The sequence below is a fragment of the Vulpes lagopus genome, chromosome 9 (assembly GCF_018345385.1).
Source record: "Vulpes lagopus strain Blue_001 chromosome 9, ASM1834538v1, whole genome shotgun sequence".
NCBI lineage: Eukaryota > Metazoa > Chordata > Mammalia > Carnivora > Canidae > Vulpes > Vulpes lagopus.
The window spans coordinates 44,928,755-44,953,275 of NC_054832.1; the positions used below are offsets into that span (position 1 = coordinate 44,928,755).

Below are 24,521 nucleotides of genomic sequence, written 5' to 3' on the forward strand. Positions count from 1 at the left end.
ATCAATTTACCTAAAACAGCTACTTGTAGAAGTGTATTATAAACATTTGTTTTAAGGTAAATTGTACTATAATCACATAACAATTGGACAGAAAAATACTAAGGAAAAGGGAATAACATTCAATAAACACATTCCAGATGAAATAAATTTTACAAAAAAAAAAAAAAAGATGACTGAGAAATTCAATTTGCCATGAAGAACTTCAGAAATCAGACTTTTTTGCCTAGCACTACAAATTCTGAAAACATGTGTGAAAATACAGACATTAAGCACATCTAAATAAATATAAATCAAGATAGGGCATATAATTCAATAAATAACCATACGATAAGCTGCTATGTCATCTCCAATGAACAGATTTCAAAGTAATCATCACGGGAATGGGAAAGACAGGTTTTAACCTTAAATAATTCTAGCAATACCCAAATACTATTACAATAGTAGAGGTATTTATGCCCAAATGTTAGTTTTAATGACAGAAACTCAGTATTCACACAGGGATAAGTAGTTTCATTCACAATTTATTGAATTGCAAATTAGATTGTTATGCTAGTTAGAGAATAAATCTCCAAAATATCTTTGCAGGTTCCTGTATGTCTAAATGTATGCCAACATTATTGGACTGTTTAAATTATTAGAAGCTAAGAATATGAAGTACTTATCAAGGTTTCAACAATAAAAATATTTTTTTAAAATACCGTATTTGGTAATAAATTAGATTTATAGAAATTGAGAATTCAAAATAAATTAAACCTGAGTTATAAGTGCCTCCTACCCTGCCCACCCCCAGAATACATAACTTATATCACATTCTCTTTTATACCAGTGTGCCTCAAACTTTTAATAAGCATACATAATTCCTTGAAGATCTCATTAGATGCAGCTTCTGATTCAATAAGTCTGTTGTGGGGTCTGAGAGTCCACATTTCTAACAAGCTACAGATGAAGCTAATGCTGGTCTTTAGACCACCCTTTGAGCAGCAAGGTGACCTACTCTATAGTGAAGATGATTTCTGGCCTAATAGACTGTATAGTTTTAAAGATTATTCAAGGCTGTAAGAGATTTTGGAATCAAACATAACCACAAATGATCACAAAAAAATAGGCCTTAGAAGAAAAGAATGTTTTAGTTAAGTGAAAGCTTAAAGTATACCAAATTGGCAGTGTTTCTATTCATCCGACAATGACACCTTTGATACAATATAAATCAGGACACCAAGTTCTTGTAACTTTAAATAGTTACTATAGCTTGAGGCGCTCTTCCAGTTCATCCAAGTCCAGAAAATCCAAGCCAGTGCACTGCAAAACCACTAAGAGAAATCTTTAATGGTTAACTGTCCATATAGATTACTTGTAAACTTGCTTTAGGCTATCCCATCTCCTCCTCCTCTTTCAACAAATAAATGCTTTTTCTTCTGTCTTGTAGCCAAACAGCGTGTAACAGCCAGTGCCCCTCCCTTTAAAAATCGAACAAAATTATCTCCAACCAAAGGACCCAATGCAAAGAGGTTGGCTTCTTTAACACATTCGTAGGTATATGCATCTATTTCCACAGGATTGCTCTTACAGGTGATTGGCTGGCTTGAGTTATGGCCCAGGTAACAGCCCTGCTCCTTCAGAAAGGACAGATTGGGATGAGAACCGATCAGTACTACGGCCGCAGAGAGCTTAAATACTTTTTTCAATCCAGAGGGGCTTTGAAGAATGCATTTCATGTCCGACTTAAAGGAAAGCACATGGTGCTCAGGAAAACTGGTATAATCAGATAAAAGATTTGAGTCTACAGAATATGACTGAGTACACATCATATGATAGACTTTATGGTATTCTGGATAAAGCTTTTTAGGAAGCTGTTTGAAAATTAAGCTTGGATCAGTTACTCGTCTGCGAAATACATGAATCACAGGAATGTTATTGTTGTAAGCACACAGTACCGCGTCAGCTGCAGTAAGCCCCGAACCTACAATTAACACCGGATCCACTTTGCCACGCAACTTTCCTTTGCTTATAGCAGCTCCAAACTCAGGCATTGAATGAAACACAAAAGGAAAATCTTCCCCTTCAATCTCCAGATGGGCAGGAGAATCCAACGTTCCAGTTGCCAGAGCTACATTCTCAGCAAAGAGACAGAAGGGAACATGGGACCCGTCTGCTGTTCGCTGATAACCCCTGATTTCCCAATTCCTCTTGATAAATTTTGACTTCTCTATCTGTAAATGCTGTGTTGAAATATTTCTGTCTTGTCCATCATCATCATCTTGATCTCTGTAGAGTCTTGATATAGAGGTGATATAAGTATTCTCTCTGAAATTCTTCTGAAGACCCATGACTTTTACATAATGTTTATAGTAGCGAGCTATTTCCTCGGGCATGACCCGATCCCCTTTTGGGTTCCTAAAAGAGAAAAAGGAAAAATATCCTGAGGAGAGTACTGTGACAGTTTCCACGATTATTCCCGCTCCATCTAGTTGGCTACCATACAGATCTTTTTAATTCCTCTGGACTTAGCTATAAATTGACCTTTTACAAAGAAAAAGTTTTTTTCTTTAGTTAAAAATGTTAGTTTTATCAATAGAAGTCCCATGAAGTTTAATTCCTCTGGTCTTAGCTATAAATTGACCTTCTACAAAGAAAAAGTTTTTTTCTTTAGTTAAAAATGTTAGTTTTATCAATAGAAGTCCCATGAAGTACAGACTGTATTTTAACACATCTGTTTCCCCAGTGCCTTGCATAGGATCAGACTGGCTACCTTTATCAATAAATGTGTAAGTAAATGAACTGAAATGTGGAATGTTTATAGTCTGTCTCACAACAATAATTCAGTCTATATACTCTTCAGCCTACATTCTGTAATGGATTGAATTAGATTATAATTATTTGAGAGGCTGCAGGTCCAACTGTGGTATAGATAATTCTTAAAGATAGATGTGTCTGGGCGGCTCAGTCGGTTAAGGGTCTACCTTTGACTCAGGTCATGATCTCAGGGTCCTGGGACCAAGCCCACATCGGGCTCCCTTTCCTTGCCCTGCTTGTACAAACTCTTTAATAAAAAAATAAAAACCTAATTCTTAAAGATCATATATGTATGATCTTAACATGATTTTTTTGTCATGATGACTGATACTTTCCTGATGACTGAAAATAATTCACATCAGTCCTCTCAAAATCACTTTACATCTAAGTACTTAAAACATTTCTGTGTTTTCCTGTTCATAAAGAAATCTATAAATATAGTAAAGTCCTTTTTTTTCATAAAGAGCAGATCCTTTCATTTTCCACTTGAACTTTAAAGCAGTAGGCATTAGTGCCCCCTCAACTCTGGGACCTGATTAGAGATAAGTAGCAGTAAAAACATATCAAATAATTTCACATCATCCATTACAAATTGTAACTGGAAGAAGTCCATAAAAGTTTTTCTTAAAATGTGATAATATAATTAAGATTTAGATTAACTCTCACTTTTCACAGAAACCTGATGTAGGTTTTATAAACGAGGAATTTAATAGCTAGTTTAAGTTACTTGACCCATGGTCACAACATTAGAAGTTACTAGGATTTAAACCCTGACAGCCTCTCAAGATCTGATGGTCAACACTATGCAAAGGCAGGAGGTGAAGCCAGTATTTAAACACAAGATTCAAAAACAAAACAAAACAAAAAAACCCCACAAGGTTCTTTTTCACATATTACTTCAATATACAACGTGCCCAATGTAAAAGGACGCACACTGCCAGCACAGAAAAAAAATCATAAAGCTTTCCCATTACCAGTATCACAAAAGGAAGAATGTTGAGCAATTTTCACTTGCTTGCTTATGAAAATCAAGAACTTGTTCAACTTGCCTGATTTTGTTACTTTTCATTTCAAACCCATATAAAATTCCCTTTTAAAAACTCCCAAAATGGGGGTGGCCTGGCTGGCTCAGTCAGAACATGTGAATCTTGATCTCAGGGTCATGAGTTTGAGCCCCACGTTGGATGTTGGGATTACTTAAATGAATAAATAAACCCTAAGAAACCAAAAGGAGTATTTGAAAAGTTTAATCTCAGTGATTCATGCTGGTCTGAATTTGCTCTTCTTAAATCTATGCAAATTAAGGATAATTCCTATGGATTAATATGGTTTCTATCTAGCAGGAAGCCAAGCACTCAAATGTTTACAATCCTGTACTAACATAGGTTAAAGAACTTCCTGCTTTACTTATTCTTTCTGTGAGCAAATTAGATTCTCTGTATTAGTAATTCCCATCTAGTTTAATACTGTCCTGGAAAATAAGGCTTTTCATATTATTTATCCTTTTAAATTTGGGGTTCTTTTTCCCCAAATAAACTTGTATCCTTCCACAAGAGATTTCTTCTCAATTATTTCTATTTTCATATTTTGTATCAAATCTTTACCTCTATAGCCAATAGGGTAGCAAATCACATCACAGATTCTGGTTTATTCCACCATTCTACATTATGAACCATCAACACTCCCAGGCTCTGAAAGCCAAACACTACAGGTGTGTATACAGGAGATACCCATACACAAACCTGGATCGCCACTGATAAAAGTAAGTGTAGAATGGATGAGAAACTAAACAGTGGTTTAATAGGAGAGCAGGATAAATCCATAATCAACGAGGAACCTAGTCTATAGACAAGCCTTTACCGCTGTGTGCTTAGTTCTATAACATCTCTAAATGGAGACTAGCCCATCATCATTGCTGCAAAGAGGTTTTATCTGAAAGACACAAATTTGTATCATTCCTCTAAGAATCACAGTTTTTGAAATTGGCCAATGGACTCTCCCATTGTACATCAAAGAACTGTAACAGTTTGATCTTTACCTTCGTTTGCTAGATACCCAATCTTTAAATTTAAGTCCAGGTAGCTCCATCCAATTTCCAAAGCTGATTGTCAACATGGAACCTTCCATATTCTATGTGAATAAAAAAACACACAAACACATTTAAGCGGTAGGATGGATTTTTTAAAAAAACAAATACACCTTCATTCACTAAAATTAAGAGTCTGGATAAGGAGAATTAAAATAAGACCTAAATGGTTGTGTAAATTACAAACACTTTCATCATTTTGCAGGATCTATAGTCCTTCTTCCATAAAGTTAAGCCCTTATAAAACAAGTTTATGATACTGCCAGATGCCCAATGTTAATAGCTTCGGTCTGTAATAATATAATTCAGATACAGAGTGTGTTAGAGGAATACATCAGTATTTTCACTTTTTAAACAAAAGGGAAAAAGTTCATTAATTTCTAACACGTTATATATTCATTTTAATATTAACAAGTTTTTTAGAACTGCCAATCTAAGCTGGTTTGGATAGAGTAGCAGCTCTTTCTAAAACCAGGGAAAGCGCCAGTGGTTACCGGTTAAGAGGAGACTCCCCGCTGAGGCTACTGCTGCCTGTAAGGAAGTGAGCCCTTCCAGCTTCCTTGTCCTGCTTCTCTCTGTTCTGCTCACTACAAAGCAACCAAAAGCCCAGGGCCAACAGCACCTGTCCCGACAGCCTCCATGATCACTTTCAACCAACTCTTTTAGAAAGATAACTCTGGCTTTGGTACGGAGATTGTACTGAAGAAGGAAAGAGTAGAGTAGGCAATCTTTCCAATAATTTGGGTCAAAGATGATGATGGTCAATACAGCAAAATTACAATCACGGTGGGGAAAAGTAGGGTGGAAGGACTCACAGTATGTTTATGAGAAAGAATGGAGAAGATACAATAATGGGTTTGAATTGGGAGTTGGGGAAAGAACCACCAAGGAATGTTTCTGGCTTGAGGAACTACAGTCCAGTGCTACTACCCCATAAGGAAATAAAGAAATCAGATGATAAAGGTGACTGGTTATGTAGGCATGCGGAGTTTGGGAATCAAACTCAAGGGAAGGTATCTAGGTGAATATACAAGAGATAGTAACATGGGCCAGGGATCTTGATTTGGGAATCACTCAACATGCACATGCCAGTCACTGAAGTATATGAGACAAGCCAGGGAGAATGAAGAATATAAAGAGAGGACCTTGGACTGGCACAGAGTTTACAGACAAGTCCACAAGATAACTGAAAAGGAGTGACCAAACAGGAAAAAAGACAAGGAGATGAAATGTTCAGCAAATCTAAGAGGGGTATCATCACTGTTAAATGCTGCAGAGGTCAGGAAAAGATAAATTTTGAGACTGTCAAATTGAGCAAAAAGGGAAGATAACAACCTTTAAAAAGAGAAATTCCACCAGAAGAGGCAGTGACAGAAGCTAAAGTGAAGCTAGCTAAGGAACAGAAGGCAAGGCATAGGAGTAATGGATAGGTAACTATTTCAAGAAAGTGGCTCTCAAGCAAAGACTACAGATAAGCTAGCATATAAAACTTAATAATCGAAAATAATTTTAGTATATTTATATACTGAGGGACAGAAACTGGCAGAGAAACTTAAGATACAAGAAGATAAGGTGAAAATCAAATAAGCAGTGTCCTTGGAGAAGACAGAGGTCCAGAATATGTCTGGAAGGTTAGCTCAGATGTGAAACCACTTGCACAATGACAGAGGATAAGACACAAAGAGGCAGCATGAATGCAAGTAAGTTTGCAAGTCTGAGTGTAAAATTATGCAAGTTCAATCCTAATGGATTCTGTGTTCTAAGAATCAAGAGTATTCCTAAGTAGGAAGGTGGGAAAAAAAGGGATTGAGAATTGAGAAGAACATTTAAAAAAGAAATATCAAAGGATTACCAAGTAGTGTTCAGGACCCAAATGAGGTTGGAGAATACTTTTCACAGTTGTAGGACCTTTTTTTTTGTCTGGCAATGTTTAATAGCCCAAGTAGAGGAAAAGATAAAGTGGACAGTTTTATGAATTGCTTTTTTTTTTTGTCAAGCCCACATGACAGAAGGACAATGGGTCAAAAGAACTAAGGAGAATGGTTGTTAAACTATAGAACCTAAGCTGGGTAAGTAAGGAGGTTAAGATCAGAGCTTCAAACTCTGTGTGTGAAGATTCGGTAGGGTGACGCAGCTGGAAGAATAAAAAGTTGTGATCATAAAGTAAGATATTTGAAAATTTAGATTTTCACTGAGTCGTTACTGTAGAGGTGCTGGAGTTAGTATCCAAGGAGGAATGGAAGAGATCGTTGAGAATGAAGCGATTAAGAGACTAAGAGGTTAAGATGTTGCTTGTGTCACGTATGTAAAGTTACTCAAGTTGACAATAAAACCTGGGATATAACGGCAGACCGTGACTTAGGAACCACAGATTCAACAACTGATGGGAACATTCCGGGAGGTAGAGGAGCCAGGCATGACCTTGTTCAAAGGAACAGGAACTTCGACAGAAGAGCAATGCGGAATAAAGAGAACACCGATGTCACTAGTCAACCTGACAGGACACGGGGCCGTGAGAGAGTGAACAAACTCCACTCAGGGAGCTGCAGCGAGAATGGTATCTTCAGGAAAACAAGATTTCAAGGGAGTGAAAGCAGCTCATAACTGAAGTGGTTAACAGTATACAGAAGCTTATTTATTAGCGAATGGAGTTGTAGGGGTCCACGGTTAGAGTCTGGAGGTGAGGAGAGGTGAGCCACTGGGTCACGTGAAAAGCAGAGAACTACGCAGGAATGACTGGGAGAGGACAAATGACTTAGGGGGCCTACATCCTAATAACCACGGTTAACTAGGATGTATAGGAGGCATGGAGGGGGCGGGGGGGTGGGCAGCTGTCTATAACGACAAACAGTACTCGGGTCAAGAACCTGAAGATTGGGATCCCTGGGTGGCGCAGTGGTTTAGCTCCTGCCTTTGGCCCAGGGCGCGATCCTGGAGACCTGGGATCAAATCCCACATCGGGCTCCTGGTGCATGGAGCCTGCTTCTCCCTCTGCCTGTGTCTCTGCCTCTCTCTCTCTCTCTCTGTGTGACTATCATAAAAAAAAAAAAAAAAAAAACCTGAAGATTAAGGTATGGAATGCAGAGGTGGGAATAAATAATTATGCCCCTGGAAAAGTCAAGTAACTTCACAGAAGTGATGTTTGAAAAATGGATAATAGCTAAAATATCATTTATTTATATCCCTCTTCTAGTGGGTATCATATATGATGCATGAAAAAAATTCAGCAAATTTTCAGTACATTTCAAGCTTTACCACTGATTCAAATGTGTTTTTAGTAATCAAGGCTTATCTAGGGTTTGACTTTCATACATATAAGGGAAAGAAATGAAGTAACAGAGATCATTGTACATTTTTCTAAGCAAAAAAAGAGAAGTACAAGAAAACCTCAAGAATTTAGAGAAGCATAATGCATTATGGCTTTTTCAAGAAATACTGTTTAATTAACAATGCTACTCACCATTAGCACAAATATAAACACTTAAGACAAAGGGTGCAAGGTAATTTGTTAGTTGCTATCCATTACCATTCGGGGAATTAATATTAGGAGAGGAGTTGAACATATATTTAATCTATAAAGTTCTCAAATATCCTAAAACAATCACTTATTAAATGTAAATATTTAAACATACAGCATTGCACTAATATATGAATATTCAACTGAAATCTGTACTGAAGATCTGATATTTAATGTTAAAATTCCCATGAAATCCTTGTTCATAAAATAGCAGAAATTACTTAACATTTATTTGTATAACAAATGAGCATTCAATCAGATGCCATACTAACTGATAAGGGCCAAGGAAGAAAAGAAAAATGATTAGTTCCTGACCCCTAAGGAAATGCTCTGAATTATGTAGATCAATTCTCTGGTTTAACCCCTGCCATGAACTGAATGTGTCACCCCCAAAATCCATGGGCTGAAGTCCTAACCCCCAGTGTCATGGTAGTGGAGATGGCCTTTGGGAGGTAATTAGGGCTACATGAGGTCATAAGGGTGGTGCCCTCCTAATAGGATTAAGTGGCCTAACTAGAAGAGAGGCAGAGGGGAGGAAGGAGCATGCACCAAGAAAGGTGATGTCTGCAAACCAGGAAAAGAGCCCTCACACGAATTGAACAGCCTGGCACCTTGATCTTAAACTTCTCAGCCTCTACATTATGAAATAAATATCCGTTGTTTAAGCTACTCAGTCTGTGTTATTTCATTACAGCAGCCAAGCAGATAAATACAACTTCCTTCTTTTATAATCCATTTTTCACTTAAGATCTTGAAAACACTGGGAAATAATGGGTATTGGTATGAAATACTGTGTGAGATTTTATAAAGTCTAAAATGAATTTAAAACTTTTTACTATGTAAAACATTGTTGAAATATTTTCTTATAGTTCTTATAAAATAGTATAGAGAAGTTTATATTCTAAGACTATACTGGTAATCAAATTTGGCTTAATTTCTCGTTACTCATATTTTATTGAATGGCATTAAAATTCTCAGATAAAAGTTTGGTAAACATATATAACGTATGATAATGTAGATCATAATGTTTCAGAATTCAAATGGTCTTATCAAGATGATATGTAATTACTCACATACGCTAAAATACTAAGAAAAAGATACTCACGTGCCAAGCTCCACCAGGTGGACCTTTACCAAGAACTAAGTGAGGGATGTAATGATGTTGTTCTAATTTCCAATGCAAAACAGATGGATAATCATACCCAAAGTCAGCATCTGGATGAAGAAGTGTGTCGAAAAGTACTGCAACTGGATTGGATGATCGGCCCTCAAGGCCCTCAGACAAGTATTCTAAGTCCTGAATTAATTTTTTTAAAAAAGACAGAAAAAAGGTAGAGTTTCAAGGAAAAAACAAGAAAATAAAGAGAAACCAACCCCAGCTGTTGCAACAGTGGAAGCCATTACTCTAATCCAGCATTTCCCACAGAGTGTTGCTATAAAACACTGATGTTCCTTGAGACCTTAATAGATTCTTTGGTCAAAAGGAATATAGGAAAAGACTGGATTTCACCATAAATATTTAGATCCTTTTACTACAATACTTGAAGATTCATTTAATGCATTAATATGCCTTGGTACGTCCACTGTAGCATTCCAGTAACAAAAAACAGCACATCCCAAACTTATTTGAACACAGAGCACCTATCAGAGCTCCCACCAGGAAATAATGTGGGAAATTCTGCTCTGATCGATTCAGGAAAAATAAACAGATGACACCTGGCAGAACACATTTATAAACTGAAAGTAAAAATGACAGACAATGTTATTCAGAAGAAAGGATTTTCAACTGAGAAATACAATGCTTATATAAGTAGAAAGCCAACCTTGTTTGAGTATCAAAACAAAACAAAAAAAAGCAAAAAGATGAACATGGAAGAGAGAATACCTGATCAACAATAGAAAGGTGTCTTGCTTCTTCTAATTTACTATGTAAGATTGTATTTGGATGTATTGCTTCTGATGAGAAATATGGCCTGTAGCCTGATAACATGTAGGAAAGGCAGATTCCTGAGGGTCCATTTCCTAGTAGAAAAAAAAAAGGTGGAGAGAGGCGCATCATGTGTCTCAATAACTCTTATTCGTTGGCATTTCTCCAAGATCCATTTTCTCCCTTACCGATTTGTCTTCCTTCTCTATACTCTTAAAACCAAGTATTCATAAGATACTGACTTTTGTCTTCTCCGTTTTCTTTTGGGATTCTCATCTATTTGAAGCTTTAAGTCTCTATGCTACTGACTCTCCAAATTAAACCTGCAGGCTGGCCTCTTGCCCAAAATTATAGATCCCAAATTTCCAGATGCCACTTCTTCACTCCACTTGGTTGAACTACTAATAATTTAATCACAATGTGTTCAAAAGCATATTCATGAGTTCCTTCATTTAGGTGCCCTCTTTTTTTATATCCTATCCACTCGCCAAGTTTGATGCTAACAAAATCTTTAATTAATCAGGTTCTGATTCTAAATCTATTCAGTCACTATATCCACTGAGTTGTCTTTTTTAGTGTCATTCCTAGACTCTCAGGAGACAAAGTCCTAAGTGACAAAAGTTTGTCCTAAAGATACAACTATTCCAAAATCATTTCACATTCTACATTCAGATGAATTTTGATAAAACAAAGTTCCTCATCATACTACCCTCTCCATTTGGAAAGTCTTAATTGTTTGCTTCTGATGACCCAGAGCTCACCATGTTCTGGTTTCAATCATCTTTCCAAACCCATTTTCTAATAGTATCTTCCTATATTTTTATATGTTTAAAATAAAACCAAACTGGATATTTTTGTTGAACCCTGGTGAACTATTTCCATTTCGATGGTTCCTTTAGTCTGGTTTCCATTTCTCTATTAGCTCCATCTACCAAAAATTTAATCCAACTGGGATTAGGGTTAGCCATCAGGGAGAAAATCTTGTTCTATTCTCTAATATTTTGCCCCAAATAAAATAAGCTCAAATATGTTAATATGAGAAATAAAGTCATAAGAATATTAGAAAATGGATTACTACTTCTACTACTTATAGTGCTGGAGTGGCAAGGCTTTAAGCATGACACAAAACTCAAAAGACAGAAAGGAAAGTAAACCATTTGACTTCATAAAAATTCAAAACAAATGAGAAATAGTGAAGTTAAGATCTAAGGGAAAGAGCTAATTTCCCTGAATCAAAAACAAAGAAACAAAACTAAAGAATAAATATCACATGATAACATCAATACAGATAAAAGCACTTAACAAAATCCAACCCTATTCATCCTAAAACAACAACAACAACAAAAACACCTCAGCAAACTCAAATAGAGGGATACTTCCTTAACTTGATAAAGAGTATCTACAATAAACCTACAGCTAACATCATACTTAATGGTGAAAAACTAGATACTTTCCCGCTAAGATCAAGAACAAGACAAAGATGTCTCTTCTCATCATTCCTTTTTTTTTTTTTTTTAAGATTTATTTATTTATTCATGATAGATGTAGAGAGAGAAAGAGAGAGGCACAGGCATAGGAGGAGGGAGAAGCAGGCTCCATGCCGGGAGCCCGACGCGGGACTCGATCCTGGGACTCCAGGATCATGCCCTGGGCCAAAGGCAGGCGCCAAACTACTGAGCCACCCAGGGATCTCCTCATCATTCCTTTTTTTAAAAAAATATTTTATTTATTTATTCATGAGACAGAGAATGAGAGAGAAGCAGAGACACAGGCAGAGGGAGAAGCAGGCTTCATACAGAGAGCCCAATGTGGGACTTGATCCTGGGTCTCCAGGATCATACCCTGGGCTGAAGGTGGCACTAAACCACTGAGCCACCCGGGCTGCCCTCTTCTCATCATTCTTACTCAACAAACACCGTAACTAGGAGTCGTAGTTAATGCAATAAGAAAAGGAAATACAGACTAGAAAGAAATAAAACTATCCTTATTCATAATAGCCATGATTTTCTATGCAGAAAATTCCAAAGAATGGCCCCAAAACTCCTAGAACTAACATCAAGATTGTATATTGATTGATTATATATTTGAGTTTGTTAACATACAGAAACCAGGTTCTTTCCTATAACCAGCAATGAACAAGTGGCATTTGAAATTGAATACACAACACTGCTTAGTTTGTGTTAAGATTACTTAACTTGGGTTATGGATCCAATTATATATATTTAAGATGATAACTATATGTATAAGATATATACAAGGAAAACCACAAAATTCTGAGGAATGAGCCCAAAGTGATGTTCATGAATAAGATTCGATACTGTTAAGATGTCAGCTCTTCTCAACTTGATCTACAGTTTCAACGCAATCCAAGTAAAAATCCCAGCAGGTGACTTTGTGGATACAAACTAATTCTGAAGTTTAAATGGAAAGGTGAAAGACTCAGAATAGTGAGCACAATACTGAAGAAGCAAGTCAGGACGAACATCATCCAGAGTCAAGTTGTACCATAAAATTCCAGTCAACAAGACAGTGTGGCAATTATTAAAGAGTAGACAAATCAATGGAATGGGAGAGAGCACAGAGAGATCCTCACAAATACAGCCAACTTATTTTTGACAGAGGAGGAAAGGCAAGCCAACGGAGAGAGGATAGTCTCTTCCACAAATGGAGGACTGAACATCTATATGCAAAAATACGAAGCTAAATACTAACCTTGCATCTTTTACAAAAATTGATTCAAAATATCATAGACCTAAATATAAAGCACAAAATTACAAAACTTAGAAGATAGAATAGGGAAAAATCTAGGTGACCTTGGACTTGGTAAGTTTTCAGTTGTAACAGTAAAAGCAGGATCCACGAAAGAAAAAAACTGATAAACAGAACTTTACTGAAACTTAAAATTTCTGCTCTGCAATGGACACTATTAAGAGAGTGAAAAGATAAGTCACACTGGGAGAAAATAGTTGCAAAATGTAACAAAGAACTCTGGAGTCTCAACCATAAGAAAATAAACAATCTAATCAAAGGATCTGAACAGACATTTCAAAGATACACAGATGACAAGCATATGAAAAGATGCTCATCGGGTACGATTACAGCACTGCAGATTAAAACAATGAGGTGCCACTACACACCTATCAAAATGGCTAAAATCCAAAATAGAGACAATACCAAATACTGACAAGGACTTAGAGAAACAGGACCTCTCATCCACAGTTGTTAGGAATGCAAAATGACAGCCACTTTGGAAGACAGTTTGACAGTTTCCTAAAAAGCTAAACAGTCTTAAGATAAAATCCAACAGTCATATTTATCCAAATGAGTTGAAAACTTAATGGCTATGCAAGAAGCTACACATGCATGTTTACAGCAGCTTTACTCATAATTACCAAAAACTGGTAGCAGCCAAGATGTCCTCCAATAAGCACACAAACTCAAACATCCATGCGACAGAATGGTATTCAGCGATAAAAAAGAAATGAGCTATCAGTCCATGCAAAGATGAATCTTTAAGGCCTACTATTACGTGGAAGAAGCCAGGATGGAAAGATTCCATACTGTGTAATTCCATGAATATGATATCCTACATAAATCAAAACTACACCAACAGTAAAAGATCAGTAACCGCCAGGGGTTGGGGGTTGAGGAACAGGATAAATACGAGGAGCACAGAAGACTTTTAGGGCAGTGAAATTCTTCTGTAGGATACTATAACTGTGGGTACAGGAGATTATATATCCAGGATGAAAAACCAGTGCCGGACTAACGGGAGAAACTGGAACACCAAGCGCAGCCCTGAGATATCCTGGAAGCGAACTTCTACAGACACCATCATCTCTATCCTCACCCTTCAAGAGAAATCCAGGGCAGAACTATCTGCTTACTGCCTTTCCTCCTCCTTCCTCCCTCCCTTTACTGTATCCACCACGCATCCAAGGACAAGACTTTTCTTTCCTTCCTGTTAATTTTGAAAGAGGCCATCAGGGGCACCTGGGCGGCTGAGTCAGTTAAACATTCAAGTCTTGATTTTTGGCTCAGGTCATGAGATCTCAGGGTCGTGGAATCGAGCCCCGTGTTGGGCTCCATGCTCGGTGGGTCAGTGCTCCCGGACTAAAGGAACCACAGTCTGCTGGAGATTCTCCCTCTCCCATCTTGCAAGGGAACACACAATCTCTCGTTCTCAAATACATCTTTAAAAAAAAAAAAAAAAAGGCTATCAAAGAAGCTAAAGAAGCTATATGCCATCAAGGTACGTGATGCCCCATAATTCTTTCTGGCAGCTTGCTCCACACCATGGTACTTGTCTGACTTGCTTAAGTCTGATTATCAGATGCAAGACATATGTAACAGTTAAAAACATGCAATGAAACAAAATCATAAAAATTACATCTATAATTCTGAAGTAATTAGGTTATTACAGCTTAACTTTTAGTATTTTATATGCCTATCTGTTGAGGTGGTACGAAGGATATATGATGAAATCACTATGGTTACGGTCATTATGCATACTACTGCCAAGTACCATGCCATTCATTACTGAGAACGAGTTACTTGCACAAGTTACTCAACTTCTGACTATTATTTCCCCCACAAAAGAGGGTTGTGAGGCGTAATCCAGTAATGTACACTGCATGCTCAGTACAGGGCTCTAACAGTCTTGGTTATCATCACGGCCATGACACTAGCATAGTAATTAACCCAACTGCTAGTATTTTAACAAAATAGGGTAATAGCAATCCTTCAGTGAAAAAAATGTTACATTCTAACACAGAATCTAGTATCAGATAAACCAATTACTGTCTCTCCAAAGATCTGGTTATTGGGTACTTAAGCATATCAAAAACTTAAAAATACTCTTCAATATGATCCTAAGAACGTGCGCCATGTAACTATACATATATAGTAGTAAGGATCATAACTGTAATTTTAAGAGTTAAAATGCAGTACTTACCTATTACTACCACAGGCAAAGTCACCGATGAATCTTCCAGTAAAGAAGTTTCTTCAACTAATGGCATAGCTTTAACTTTCTGTCCCAAGTTATCACCAAAATATTGCACTAAGGAATTAAAAATCTCTCCTTCGGTTTCAGTGTCACTATAGTTTCTTAAAAAAATAAAAAAAGGAACAAAAAACAAGAGATATAGTCATTATAGCCTTTATAAAAAAAACCTGTCTTTATTCAGATTTTCTTTAGGCCCTTAAATATTCAATAGTTCATAAAAGGAGAAAAGAAAATCCTTCCGATTGATGCTTTCAAATTAGTAGCTTAGCTTATCTGTCAACCTGTACCATTTTTAATGTCAGAAATCCTAAATAGCTGCTAATGTCTCGTAGTACCATGTAGGCAAGTCCCACACACGTTCTAAATAGGAAGCTAAGATGAAAGAGACAGCATTGTATTGGGGATTTTTACAATTCTCTGAGATTTCCCCAGAATGGCTAGTTTCTCTTTTTTTTCCTCATTAATAAAAAGGTAAGTGCACTAGAGGCAGTATATTTGGAACAAAATAGTCATATTTTAAGGAAAAGCGAACCGTACTTCTGTATTACAAACTGTGCATTTTGGCAAAAGAAATGAAGTTTTTTATTCATCTTATTGATTTTCAGATGTTGAAATATGGAAACATCTTTATCTTGATTTCCAACCTACCTCCTTTCCCAGGGGGCACCCTAGAAGCTGGTTTGAGCATCCCGACAAGCTCATGAAATGGACAGAGTGGCCTCCAAACGCAGTCAACATGCTTCACTACACTAGTGACGCCTTCCTAACAGAATCCCCAAATTAGAATCCCCAAATCCCTTAGTCAGCACAGGCCAGTACCTGGAAATACTAAACTGAGGGCCCACACAGGTTCAGGTGCTTACTACTCTCCCAAAATGATAAACACGAGGTGCATCAGTTATTGCACAGGACTCACAGATCCCAGAGGAGAATGAAAAATGGGAAGAATGAAGCAAAGACCAAAATTTCCACTTCCTTATGACTCCCCGGGTCACAGGCTGCCCTATGACAGTGGTGGTCTCTAAGATACGCTAATGTCCACCCCAATTATCTGGACTCCTCTGATGGCGGTGGCCTGGCGGGGCCAGAACGGGCACCCCCTGGACAGGTCTACTAAGGAAGGCCCCTCTGCATGCGCAAGCCTGCTCCTGGGAGAAGGGCCTCATGCTCAATCCATCCCTTTCTGATCATTTCAACCGCTTCTCTGAGCAGATCCAGGTACGCGAGTTACTCAGGCTGCCGATGCTTCTTGGCAACAGAAGTCAGTTGTTCTTACACCCAGGCGTATTTCTGGTATTTCTCCTCAATGGGCGCCAAGGACAGATCCCCCAGCTCCCCGTGGACACTTCTGATCAAAGCCCTTTTGAATGCTAAGGCGTAACACGGTGGTGGCGATAAAGGAAAATGCACAGCTCATCGTCAGTCTCTTCCGACAACCTTATGCTCTTGTTCCCAGATATATAACCCGGGAAATTATTTTTTCAATGATAATCACTCTAAATTTTGGTTAATCAAAGAGATGTTTCTTTCAGACCTTAACATTTCCTCCTTTTCAAGTGCACAATTCAGGGTTGTTAGTGCAATCACAAGGTTTTGCAATCACCACTACTAATTCCAGAAAAATTTTATCACCCTAAAAGTGAAAAACTAAGTTAATAGGAATAAACTAAGTTAGCAGAAAACTACAGCACCCATTAAAACTCATTCTCTAGTCTTCCTCCCCCAACCCCACTCCTGCCCAGCTACTGACAACCACTAATTTACTTTCCATCTTGTTGGACTTGCCAGTTCTGGAAATTTCACATAAATGGAACCTCACACATTATGTGGCCTTTTGTGTCAGGCTTCTTCCACTTAGCATATTTTCAAGGGTCACCCATGGTGTAGGATCTACTGGTACTTCCTCTCTTTTCATGCCTAAGTAATATTTCACTGTATAGACAGAACACAGCTTGTTCATTCACAAACTGATCAACATTTGAGTTGTTTCCACTTCTTGGCTGTGCAAACAATGCTGTGAATGCTCCCGTATAAATTTCTGTGTGGATAAATGTTTTCATTTCTCCTACAAGTACATGCAAAGGCTGTGTCATAAACTCTGTTTAACACCTCAGGAACTGCCGAGATGTTTTCAGAAGTAGCTGCATCACTTTACATTCGCACCAGCAATATGAGGGCTCCAGCTTTTCCACATCCTCACCAACACCTATCTTTTTGTAGCTACCCTCATTGGTGTGAATTGACATCTCACGGCAGTTTTGACTTGCATTTCCCTAATGACTAATCATGTTAAGCACCTTTTCACATACTTTTTAGCCATTTGTGTTACCTTCTTTGTAGAAATATTTTCCACCCGCTTTCCAATTGGGCTTTTTATTGTTGGGCTTTAAAAATTATATATGTAGCACACAGGTTCCTTTTCAGATGTATGATTTGCAAATATTTTCTCCCATTCTGTGGGTGGTCTTTCCTTTTGTCATCTTCAGAATTACAAAAGTTTTGATTTTCCATCAAGTCTGATTTTTTTCTTTAGCTACTGTGCTGTTGGTGTCTAAGAAACCACTGCCTAATCTGACATCACCATGATTTACTCCTCTTTTCTATAAGTTTTATAGATCTAGTTTTTTTAGGTTTATGTCTTTCTTCTATTTTGAGCTAATTTTTATATCACACATTTTGAAGTGTAAGAGTCCAACTCCATTCTTTTGCTTGTGAATATCCATTTGTCCTGGAATCATCTGTTTTTCTGTATTTTCCTCTTTGTCTTGTGAACCCATGGGAAACCAACTTACCATAAATATAAAGATTTATTTCTGAACTCTCTATTCCACCTATGTTAATCATTATGCAAGCACCACACTATCTGGCTTACTGTTTCTCTGTAGTAAATTCTGAAATTAGGAAGTGGGAATTCTCTTTGTTCTTTTTCAAGTTGTGTTGGCCATTCTGGGTTCCTTGCAATTCCTTATGAATTTTAGGGTCTTGTCATTTCTGCATAAAAGGCTGCTAGGATTTTGATAAGATTGCATTAAACTTATAGATTAATTAAGCTTATTGCCATTTTAATTAAGAATACTAAGGTTTCCAATCCATGAACATGGGATTGCTTTTATTTAGGCCTTCTTTAATTCTTTTCGATGACGTTTTATAGTTTTTGGTGTACAAGTCTTAAGACTTAGGAATAAGTATTTCATTCTTTTTGATGCTCGCGTAAATGGTATTTGTTAACATTGTCAGACTGTTCATTGTTAGTGTCTAAAAGTTGGATTGATTTTTGTATCTTGATCCTGTATTCTCCAAAGTTGTTTAATTCATTTATTAGGTCTAGTAGGTTTTGGGTGTGGGCCTCTAACAATTTAACTCTAGTCTATTCCAAGACTCTAATACATTAAGTAGAGCCAAAGTTTTAGCTTATCTGTACAGTGTAAGTAATTTATTCTCATTTTCTACTGGTTATTAGTATAATCTAGTATAATCTGTACATACGTAATATGTATATAACCTATAATATTATTAGTATGTATGTAATATGCATATAATCTATAATGTTGGTATTAACTATTTGTAATAAACTTGCATGGTATTTAATAAATTTAATATGGATTAACAGATGAAAAACAGAATCAAGAGAAGCAAACAAAAAAAAGAAGAAGTATGGTTCACTGGTTTTACATAAAGCAACAATGAAACAAAAGCCTTCTAGTAAGTAATTTTCCTAAAAAATTCAGAGCCTAAGTTATAATTCAGTATTACTGCACATGTCTTACAATATGTTTATACTATATCACAGGTCTATGGACAGTTTCAATTTCTACCTGAGATATCCAATTTGATGAATGTTAGTTTTAAAACAAGTATTTTGAGTAATAAAAAAAAAATTTCCTTTATTTGGGACACTAAGTTAGAAAAATATATAATTACATTTTAGGAAAGAGTAAATAGCACTTTGCACACATGGGAAACAGCTACCCTAATAAGCATAAAGACTATCTGATATTTAAGATTTTAGGAAACTTCCATCTTTTGTTCTTGAAAATTTATAGTCCAGTCTTGGAACAAATTTAAGAGGATGGCACAAGGGATATAACTTGGGTAACAAAAAGACTTTTCTCACATCTAGCAATACTTCTTTAAATGATCACTCAAACTCAAATGAGATGCTTAGTATCTGAATTTTTATAGTCTTTAGAAGCATGATTCTAAATTGTCACCGAATTGATACTACTATATATATATAAAAAGTAACGACACAAATGAAGTAGTCACACTGTTCATCTTACAAAACTGTGGGTCTGAAACAATGTGTGGACAACTGGAAAGTCAGTGGACAGTTAGCACAAACCTATTCTTTTCTGATATTACATGAGATCCAAAAGATACAGGTTGTCACAACCTGTTTTAAAATGTGTGTTCCTGGGGATCCCTGGGTGGCTCAGCAGTTTAGTGCCTGCCTTTTGCCCAGGGCGTGATCCTGGAGTCCTGGGATCAAGTCCCACGTTGGGCTCCCTGCGTGGAGCCTGCTTCTTCCTCTGCCTGTGTCTCTGCCTCTCTCTGTGTCTATCATGAATAAATAAATAAAATCTTAAAAAAAAAAGTGTTCCTAATAAAATTGCTCAAAAAACAAAAAAAAAGAAAGAAAGCCAGCCTAAGTAAATCATAAAGCCTTTCCTAAAGAATAGGCCTTATATGTTTCATTTTTAAAATCTGAGATACAATATAGCTATTTTTACAAAGGAAATATGGTTTATTAATCATAATTTTCATCCTGTGACTAGTAAGGCTCGGTTTCCTTTATCCCTCAAGATTGAAATATACCAACTACTTTGTCATCTCCTTCTCCAAACTTCTGTACAAAGAGATAAGCATATGGTATCCACAGCCTAGGGTTGGATGAACGGATATGAATCCCAGTCTGTGTCCCTAGAGTTCAACTACACCAAAAGCAGTCAAAAGGCTTTTGGACAGCAGTTTCTGAAAGGCATGTTCATTTCTCCAAGGGCTTCCATTTAACAAGTTTTCATGAGAGGGAAAAACTCCCCAAAGTGGATCTGATACTCTCAAACCAATGTCTGTCAAGTAGTCAACAAAGAAAGTTGCCTAAAACTTAAAATCCAGCAGTTTATTACATAGGACATTTTTTTTTTTAATATCCAGGACTTAGAAACCCCTACAAAACTCACTGAGAAGCTGAGCAAGCCTGGACAGTTGCTTTCTATTAAAACAGGAGTTCTGAACCTTCTCTGTGCCCTATACTCCTCTGCAATTTGGTGAAACGTCTGAGCCTCTTCCCTAAATATTATCATTAAACAAATAAAAGATACATAGGATTTACAAAGAAACAAATTACATTAAAATACAGTCATAAAATGTCAACTTGTGATGTCTATTTGCACTTCTCTATTGTATTAAACAACAAGCTAGGTGATGTGTAATTACAGTAATTTTGAAGAAATAAGCGTACAGTATTTCTAGATCTGTGCAACTGGGATATGAAAATGTCTGTGAATTTTACTGGTGACAAAGTCACAAATACTCTGGGACCTGTTGCTTACGTTCATAATTGAAAGGCATTTTAGAATTTGGTTAAAGTTCTCAGTTGGACCTTTCTTTACATCCAAGTTCAGGGCTACCTGAGTTCTACCGACGGAATCCAATTCTAAAACTCCCGATCTGGGGCCCCTGGGGGGCTCAGTGGCCGAGCGTCTGCCAGGTCGTGACCCGGTCCCAGTCCCGGTGAGTCCTGCCTCAGGCTCCTGCAGGGGACCTGCCTCTCCCTCTGCCTGGGTCTCTGCCTCTCTCTGTGCCTCTCGCGAATAAATAAACAAAATATTTTTTTTTAAAACCCTCTTGATTGGAGTTTCACGTTTCGATGAAAATGTCATATATCATTATTCTAGCACGTTCATGTATGTAAAGTAAAATAATGTACGGAAGTCTTGGCTAAGTCTGAGATTTCTCACCACAGGGTTAAACCACCTCCAGGGCCTCCGGTCCCCGAGACCAACGTCAGTGTCCGCCCGCCCCGCTCGCACCCTCGGTCTCTAACGCAGGAACCGCCGCCCAACGACTCCGCCCTCCGAGTCCCGCCCGCCTCCGCCGGTCCCACCGCCCGCTACGCCGCGAGCGCCTCGGGCCACGGGACGGGGGGCTCCGCGGGTCCAGCAGTGCCCCCGCCTGCCGCCCGGGAACCCCGCCTGGGCCGCCCGGTCCCGGTCCCGGTCCCCGCGCGGGGGAGCCCGCCGGCCCCTCGCGGAGGCTTCGCGTCGCTCTCCGGTCGCAGGTCGCAGGTCGCAGGAAGCCACTCGCTCCGGGGCTGCCCGCTTTCGGGGTCCCGGGACCCGCACGGTCCCGGGGGAGGAGGAGGGAGGGGAGAGGGGGCGACAGGGCGGAGGAACCGGGAGGCCCCTGCGGTCCCGGCGCTCGCTCCCCAGCCGCACGCGTCCCGGTCCCGGTCCCGGTCCCAGTCCCGGTCCCGACTCTGCACGTCGCGGCGGCCTCCACACGGCTGCGGGGCGGGGAAGCGCTCCCCCCGCCGGCCCCGGCGCCTCGGCCCCCGCACCCCCCCGCCGGCCTCCATCCACCCCCCCGCCGGCCTCCCCCCGCCGGTCCCCGGCCCCCGCGGCCCGCATCCTCCCCCATCACCTGGCCTGCATCCCCCCCACGCCGGTCCCCGGCCCCCGCGCCCCCATCACCCGGCCCACATCCCCCCTGCGGCCCGCATCCACCCCCTCTCGCGGCCCCGTCCCCCCCATCATCCGGCCCACATCCCTCCCGCGGCCCGCATCCCCCCCAGCGGCCCCGTCCCCCCCCTGCGGCCCCCGTCCCCTCCCCGCATCCCCCCTGCGGCCCCCGTCCCCCCCCGCATCCCCCCCAGCGGCCCCGTCTCCCCCCCGCGGCCCCCGTCCCCCCCCGCAGCCCCCGTTCCCCCCCCGTCCCCCACGCGGCCCCCGTCCCCCCCCCGCATCCCCCCCAGCGGCCCCGTCCCCCCCCCGCGGCCCCGTCCCCTCCCCGCATCCCCCCTGCGGCCCCCGTCCCCCCCCCCGCATCCCCCCCAGCGGCCCCGTCCCCCCCCCGCGGCCCCCGTCCCCCCCCGCAGCCCCCACGCGGCCCCCGTCCCCCCCCCCGCATCCCCCCCAGCGGCCCCGTCCCCCCCCCGCGGCCCCCGTCCCCTCCCCGCATCCCCCCTGCGGCCCCCGTCCCCCCCCCCGCATCCCCCCCCGCGGCCCCCGTCCCCCCCCGCATCCCCCACGCGGCCCCCGTCCCCCCCCCCCGCATCCCCCCCAGCGGCCCCGTCCCCCCCCCGCATCCCCCCCAGCGGCCCCGTCCCCCCCCCCGCGGCCCCCGTCCCCTCCCCGCATCCCCCCCAGCGGCCCCGTCCCCCCCCGCGGCCCCCGTCCCCTCCCCGCATCCCCCCTGCGGCCCCCGTCCCCCCCCCCCGCATCCCCCCCAGCGGCCCCGTCCCCCCCCGCGGCCCCCGTCCCCCCCCGCATCCCCCACGCGGCCCCCGTCCCCCCCCCCGCATCCCCCCCAGCGGCCCCGTCCCCCCCCCGCATCCCCCCCAGCGGCCCCGTCCCCCCCCCCCGCGGCCCCCGTCCCCTCCCCGCATCCCCCCCAGCGGCCCCGTCCCCCCCCCGCGGCCCCCGTCCCCCCCCCGCATCCCCCCCGCAGCCCCCGTTCCCCCCCCCCCCCCCCGTCCCCCGCGCGGCCCCGTCCTCCCCGCATCCCCCTCGCGGCCCCCGTTCCCACCATCATCCGGCCCCCGCCCCCCCATCACCCGACCCGCATCCCCCCTCCCCCCGCGGCCCCCGTCCTCCCCGCATCAACCCCCCGCGGCCCCCGTCCCCCCCGTCCCCCCCGTCCCCCCCGCGGCCCCGTCCCCCCCGCGGCCCCCGCCCCCCCCATCACCCGGCCCGCATCCCCCCTCCCCCCGCGGCCCCCGTCCCCCCCGTCCCCCCCGCGGCCCCCGTCCTCCCATCACCCGGCCCGCATCCCCCTCCCCCCGCGGCCCCCGGCAGGGAAGTCACCTGAAATGCCCGGTCAGGGAGCAGCGGCAGCACCACACCGGCATGGAGCGCGGCGCACGGGGCGCCTGAGCGCGACCGCCCCGGCCGCCGCCACCGCCCGCCCGGCCTGGGCCGCCCGCTCGGGGCGCCCGCCCGCTCGCCCGGGGTCGCGGGGTCGCGGGGCCCGCGGGGCGCCCCGCGCGTCGCCGTAGCCGCGGCCGCCCGGAAGCTGCGGCTCAGCGGCCCGGCCGGGCCCCGGCGCCCCGAACGCGCCTCGGGAGAGCGGCTTCCGCTGGTCGGCCGCCGGGAGCCGGGCGGCGGAGGCCGATCTGGGGGCGCCGCGCGGGGGGCGGGACGGGGCGGGGCCCGGCGGGGGCGCGCGGGCTCCTCCTCGCAGGTGCGGCGCTGGCGGTGGCGGCGGCGGCGGCGGCGGCGGCGGCGGGCGGGCCCGGCGATTGGTGGAGACGCGCAGGGGGGCGGGGCCGGGCCGAGGGCGGCTGCGCGGGCGGGGCCGGCGATTGGCGGGGACGCGCGGGGGGCGGGGCCGGGCCGAGGGCGGCTGCGCGGGCGGGGCCGAAGTCTGCGTGCCTCCTGCCCCCGCGGGGTCCGGGGCCTCGGCCTGCACCCCCGCCCCTCTGCGCGCCCCGGGCCGCGGCGAGACCAAGGGAGAGCCCCCCCGGACACCCACCTTGGCGCCTTTCCTCGGGCGGGGGGCGGCCTGGGCGCGGGCGCTGGGAGCTTCTGCACGCTTGGGGCTCCCGACCTGGCCGCGCCCGGGGGGACACCCCAGACCTCGGGGCCCGGCCTGCACCCCGACGGTTCCGATCGTGCAAGCCCCGCCTGCGAACGGGGGCGCCCCCCGCCCCTAGGAAGGGCTCGCAAACAGGTCACCTGTGCTGCCGCCTGAAGCACGGGGGCTCGGCCGGCCCGCGGCTCCGCGAGCCTGGTCCCCGGCGGCAGAGGGCGGGACGCGAGTGTCCGTCGGGGATGCGAGTCCCACAAGTTAGAGAGCGCCCAGGAATAAATATATATATAATAAAATAAAGGCGGCGGAAAGCTCCTAGAACTGATTGCTCGCAGGCGCTGTGAGGCACAGGTGTCTCGCTGTCCCCACTGCCAAAAAAGCCCAGTTCTCTTTGAGATCGACTTGTAAGATGCAGTTTCTGTCTTTAGTTTTCTTTCCAAGT

At 43.0% G+C, this 24,521-nt stretch overlaps 1 protein-coding gene across 1 annotated transcript; it reads right to left on the reverse strand.

Annotated features, from left to right (window-relative positions):
- Positions 1-505: 505 nt before the first annotated feature.
- On the reverse strand, positions 506-23,509 carry OSGIN2 (oxidative stress induced growth inhibitor family member 2). Its single transcript, XM_041769598.1, has 6 exons — positions 23,356-23,509; positions 15,278-15,432; positions 10,282-10,418; positions 9,502-9,693; positions 4,832-4,923; positions 506-2,394 (listed from the first exon to the last, which is right to left on the reverse strand). Exons 1-6 carry the CDS (start codon positions 23,397-23,399, stop codon positions 1,365-1,367), a joined length of 1,650 nt encoding a protein of 549 aa, XP_041625532.1. The 5' UTR covers positions 23,400-23,509; the 3' UTR covers positions 506-1,364.
- Positions 23,510-24,521: the final 1,012 nt, after the last annotated feature.